Raw genomic sequence first — 6,000 nt, forward strand, 5'->3', positions numbered from 1 at the left:
GTCTGGCCACCCCAGGAGGTCATGTGCATGAATTGCTGTCGCTTTGGACCCACAGAGGTTAAGGACCACGGTATCTGTTGTAATAGTGAGTCGGGGCATGGGTGTGGGGGAGGGCACCCAGAGAGAAGGGAAAGATGTGCACAGCAATGCCCTGATTCAGGGGAAAAAAAAAAAAGAAACAGCCTCTCGGTAGCCATGGCACCAGTCAGCTGACACAGGGAACGCCAGCTGTTTGCAGGAGGAGAGTAAATTTAAGGGCTGGTGGTGAATGCATCTGAGCTCTGGAATTCATGGGAAACACACTTCGTGCCAAAGAAGCAGCATGACGCAAGCCAGAGATAAAGAATTAAGAAACCTGGGCTGTTTCACGTGAAACTCAGGCTAGCTGCATCAGCTCTCTAGCTAGGACACAGCTTCCTGGCCAAAAAAGAGGGGCCAACAGCCCTTACGTGGGGGCATCCAAACATTTCCCATGGTTTGAGATTTTCTGCAATAATGCACGAATAAGTAGGAGCTCTCCACTCTGTACGCAAACACCAGAACACTGTTTAAATGGAAAATTCTGAAATGTTAGTAAGGAATAGTAGGCTTAGAACAAAACCAGCAGTCCTGTCTGCTCCCAACTCAGAAAACACACTGATGGAGTATAATGCAGGGACAGCTTTCAAATCCAGGAGGGAAAAACGGGCAAGGGATGGAAATGTCAACCTACAATGATTTGATCAATCCAATGGCAGAAGAAAAAAAAAATACAACTCAAAAGAATGTTTCTTTCATATCATATGACATCCCTTATATGTGGGATCTAAAAAGAAATGATACAAATGAACTCACAAGACAGAAAGAGACTCACAGACTTACAGATGAGCTTATGGTTGCTTGGGAGAAGGGATAGTATGGGAGTTTGGGATGGACACGTACACAGTGCTATATTTAAAATGGATAACCAACAAGGACCTACTGAACAGCACAGGGAAGTCTGCTCAATGTTATGTGGCAGCCTGGATGGGAAGGGAGTTTGGGGGAGAATGGATACATGTATATGTATGGCTGAGTCCCTTTGCTGTCCACCTGAAACTATCACAACATTGTTAATCGGCTACATACCAATACAAAATAAAAAGTTTTTAAAAAATAAAATATGGAAAAAAAGAAAGTTTCTTCCAGATAAAAACATGAAAGAAAGCTGGAAGACAAAGATTAAATCCAAATTTAAATGTCCAGGGGAGATGGGGAGAACATCTTTATGTAACATTACCAGGCATGTCATTTTTAACTTTGCCATTTTCGGGACCTCCATGGTGGTCCAGTGGTTAAGACTCTGCGCTTCCACAACAGGGGGCATGGGTTTGATTTTTGGCCAAGGAACTAAGATCCTGCACAGCCAAAAAGAAAAAAAAAAAGTTGCCATTCTCCTAAAGTAGGCTGATTTAGCCACCGACAGGCTAGTGACCTTGGACAAGTCACTTAACAGCTTATTTGTTGCATATAGATTATGATACAGACCCTGAGAAAAAGATGCATTGGAAAGTACAAAGTGGTGCAGAAACGTTGGGCAAGGACTTTTTACAGGTAGGGCATACCTTCGAGAAATCAGTTTGAGATGACTTAAGTCCCAAAGAGTTGGATCCTAGTCGCACAGGAGTGCTAGGTGTTGTGTAAATGTCTTAGTCAGTTCAAGAGGCCTTTGGCAAAGAAAAAATACACGCTGCCCAGCAAGCTATGTGCTTAATGTCTCCCCAAGGCAGGAGGCAGGCCCGCCAAGGGCTGTGGCATATCACAGAGATGACCCAACATTCCGTTCCACTCCCAACCCACAAAGCTTGAGAGGAACAGCTTGAAATCCAAATGAGGCCCTCTTCTTGGCTAAGAAAAACAGTCTCAAATCTTTCTGACATCTGCACAAAAGGGGTACTGAGGGGCTGCCCTGCAAGGTCAACGGTTCTGGGGCCAGTTTAAACAATCCTGCTTGGCCCTGGGAACGCAGGAGGGTAGGGAGGATGAGTAAAAAGACCTGGCTGCTCGGGCAGCTTCAAGCACCCATGTGCTCTGGATTGGCCCCACGCACGCTGGCCTCTTGGTCTCCTTGGGAAATAGGACATCCATGCTCTTGACTCAAGAAATACAGTTTGGTTTGGTTCACGAACCTCGGCAAACATTCCCAGAAACTTCAGGCTTTCACAAATAAACTTTTAGGAACATATTTGACTGTGTGGATATCGAGTGTTTTAAATATTGAAGAAAAAAATCTATGCGATGATATTCTATTTTTCTCCGTCCCACGCCCCTTCAACCACTCATGTTTTCAAAGGAAAAGCCAGATTAGGGGCCCAGATGTTTGGAATCCAGATGAGAGTTCCTCACAGAGGAAATCCACTGCCTTCCATCTTCAAAGATCAAAATCTCAGCCAGGGGTGAAACAATGAGGTCATCATAAGCATGCTCGCCTGGTGTAGGACTGACCTCTGTTCAGAATATACAGAATTTCTACTTTTAAATTCTCCCCAACCCCACAAACAGTTCAGAACTATTTCTCAGTTTCTCAGGGTTCGAGCAACTTCCTACCCCCCACAATCCATCAGGAAATGCCCTTCTGTGTCAAACTTCAAATCTCATCTGCTTCCACTTGAGCCATTTTTATTTGCTGTATCTTTGCAGGGGTAAAATAAATCCATAAGAATCACCCCTTAGGAAAATAGGGAGAGGATATGTCCAGAAAATTCACATAAGAGATACAAACATGCAATGAATATGTGAAAAGATGCTTAAGCTTTTATATAGTCTAGGAATTGGAATGATTTTCACCCATATTAGCAAAAATGTCAAGTGCTGGCAAGGGTACAGAAACTTGGGCACTCTTGAACAACAATGCTGATGGGAGTGTAAATAAATTAGAATAGATAATCTGTAGGGTACTTGTAGCTTTGAAAATTTAAAATGCTCATTGCCCTTATATCTAGTAATTCTGACCCTTTGTATCTATATTAAAAATGAGTACAATGAGGCCTGTTCATGGATTTCCACTGCAGCACTTTTAAAATAGCAGAAATTTGGAAACAATAAGTGTTCACCAAAAGGGTAATGGCTAGATTAAACTGTGGGGTAGAGGGAAAAGATCTTAAGGACATATCATTTGACCAAACAAACAAGGCACAGAATATACACACACTGTTATATTTTGGAGAAAAACAGAAAATGAAACTATTGAGTTAGCAAAAAAATTCATTCCAGTTTTTCCATAAGATCATATAGGAAAACTTGAATGAACTTTTTGGCCAACCCAATATTTTTATACATATTCATATATATCTTTGATCACACATAGGAAAGACCAGAAAGACAACTGTGGGACTGCGAGAACATCAAGGGAGATGTTTGCTTTGTCTGTGTTGCTTGCTATTGTTTAAGAACGTATTCACTTATTTGTTGTAGAATTACTATTTTTTTTCCAAAGTGTTCCCTGATTGTAGATCAGAGGCAAGAACGTGGGCCTCAGTGGCTAGAGTGAACAAGACTTCCCTGGGAGACAGCAGTGGGTAAAGTAAATCGGCAAGAAATCAAAAGACCCAGGTAATAGTCTGAATTTGTCATCAATTTGCTGTGTGACCCTGGGAAGTCATCTTCCTTCTCAGAGTCTATTTCCTCTATACAAACTGTGGTTAAGATGAGAAGCTCATGAAGATATCTTTCCTTTCTGATATTTTATGATTCTCTAAGTCTGTGCCTTTAATATACAATAGGTCTGGCCCATTTTGATTTAGACATGGCTTTTTATACTTTTCCTTCAAATTCTGGCAGAGTTTGACATTTCACTTTCTGGCAAATGGAAGATAATGAAAGAGGAGGTGGAGCGGTCACTCTGTTCTCTGTTCAGCTGTTTTTGAGGGTTTGGTTGACCTATTAATGCTACCTTTCTTTGACAATGTAAGCTCTTAGGCTTGTTTGAGTGTGATGAAAGTACAGATACAATGCTGGAAGTCGGAAGATCTGAATTCTACAGGGTGGCCATAAATTCAGAAAATGTATTAATAGATTGGATTTTATTGTTTTATAGATTGAAGCCCCTTGAATCCTTTGGCTGAGTTATACTGAAGATGTGGGTTTTTTCAGTGGGTATCAAAAATACAAGTCATCCAGGGCAATACATCACATATGCATAGAGGATTGATAGAAATGCTGTGTCAAGGCACTGTGTTCATTGCAATCTGCACAACAGTTTGAACTGGGAATGGCTATTAAAGGACAATGTATTGAATAAATTACATAATGTAATGAAACATGTTCCATGCTTTAACATAATAGCTATAAATCATTCTTTATGTATAGTCATCTCTATCTTTAGATTTTATGGCTACCCTATACCCTTGATTTTGGATGAATCATATCCCTGGTCTGGAGATAACAATCCAACCACTTGTTCCCCAGAGTGGTAGGGAAGGACCAAGTGGATATAAATGAGCTTTGGAAATTTACATGTATCTACAAACATATCATAATATGCACAACCTAATTGCCTTTTGGAAACACTCCAGATGAAACCTGGAGGAAACCCTGGCTTTGAGTCAATGAAAGAAACCTCTTCCCAGTCCCTCAGAGACTGACCGATCTAGTTCTGTCTATCATTAGTTCGCAAAGCTCCTTCCAGCTGGTCCTCATCACTTTGCTTGCTCCGTGAGGTCACGAGAGTAAAGTCTAAGCAGTTTAATTCTAAAGAAAACATACACACTTCAGAAATCGGCTCCTGTGACTATTTGTCTTTCAACAATGAAAGCAGCAACTTACTCTGGCTCCTTTCTCAGGAGAGCACTTACAGCCCCCACTGCAGTCTTGGCCCCCACATGGCTTCCCATAGGGCTTCTTCTCTCCCTATTAAAAAGAAAATAGAAAAAAGTTAGTGCACCATGTGAAGCAAGAAGCAATGCTGCCCAGGGAACATAATCCGCAGCCACACTCCTACTAACCAAATAAATCAGAGCAGCTTAATCATCTCACTTGATGGTGTCATGAGTCACATGAAATAAAAAGTCATCTTAAGCAAGCACCCTTTTAGGTCACGTCTAAGCCTCACTAAGGCTTCCCAGCTGGCTGAGTGGTAAAGAATCCTTCTGCCAATGCAGGAGATGTGGGTTCAATTCCTGGGTTGGGAAGATCCCCTGGAGAAGGAGATTGGTACCCACTCACTCTGGTATTCTTGCCTGGAAAATTCCATGGATGGAGGAGCCTGGTGGGCTACAGTCCCTGGGGTTGCAAAGAGTTGGACATGACTTAGCAACCAAACCAAAACATACCTCACTAAAGAGCCAGTTTGATACCTGGTTGGGGAACTGTGACTTAAACACTCGCTCATCGGTAGACATTTCAGTCATAAAATACAGGAGCATTTCTCTATATGGGGCTGGAAACAGACTCTAGACATACCCTGTGTCTCACTGGACATCTGTCCTTGCACTCATTGAGAAAGAAGTGGCTGTAAGCAGAGAATTTGAGAGAAATTCAATGGCCAGCAATGTAATGATAGATGAAAATGCCCACCCTACACTCTGCCCTCAGAATTGTTTTCTTCAGGCCCCACTTTCAGCACAGCATTCAAACCTTACAGTGACACCCCTGGGCCCAGTTAGTCAGATCCAAGTTCCTGAGGTGATACTGTACAGTAGCCCCTCAAACTCTCCAACTTTCTTTTTCCTCTTTTGCTTTATGATGATAACGATTACTAGCTGAATTTTACAAGCCCCCACCCACTACATGACCCGCCAGGCGCTGACCCTCTCCGATTTCTTCTTCTCTGCTCTCTCCCTGGCTCACTCTGCTTCAGTCACACTGGTATTCAATCTATTCACCTGTTCTACTTCAGGGCCTTTGCCCCAGCTGTCACTTCTGCCTGGAATGCTCTTCCCAGAGATGTTTTTGATAGCTGGCCACTTTTTATCGCCCAAGTCTCAGTTCAACTGTCTGTTCTCAGAGAGTCCTTTCCTTGCCACTCAACCCCAAGCGGCCCCT

General features: G+C 42.5%; 1 protein-coding gene across 1 annotated transcript in view; it reads right to left on the minus strand.

Moving 5' to 3' along the window:
• The window catches only part of COL4A6 (collagen type IV alpha 6 chain), a 188,977-nt gene extending 183,596 nt beyond the window's left edge, over positions 1–5,381 (minus strand). Inside the window, exons 1-2 of the mRNA XM_052663456.1 lie at positions 5,289–5,381; positions 4,783–4,866 (exon numbers count right to left, since the gene is read on the minus strand). Of these exons, the coding sequence (XP_052519416.1) occupies positions 4,783–4,866; positions 5,289–5,381 (177 nt within the window). The remainder of the gene's footprint in view (positions 1–4,782; positions 4,867–5,288) is intronic.
• Positions 5,382–6,000: the final 619 nt, after the last annotated feature.

The sequence above is a fragment of the Budorcas taxicolor genome, chromosome X (assembly GCF_023091745.1).
Source record: "Budorcas taxicolor isolate Tak-1 chromosome X, Takin1.1, whole genome shotgun sequence".
NCBI lineage: Eukaryota > Metazoa > Chordata > Mammalia > Artiodactyla > Bovidae > Budorcas > Budorcas taxicolor.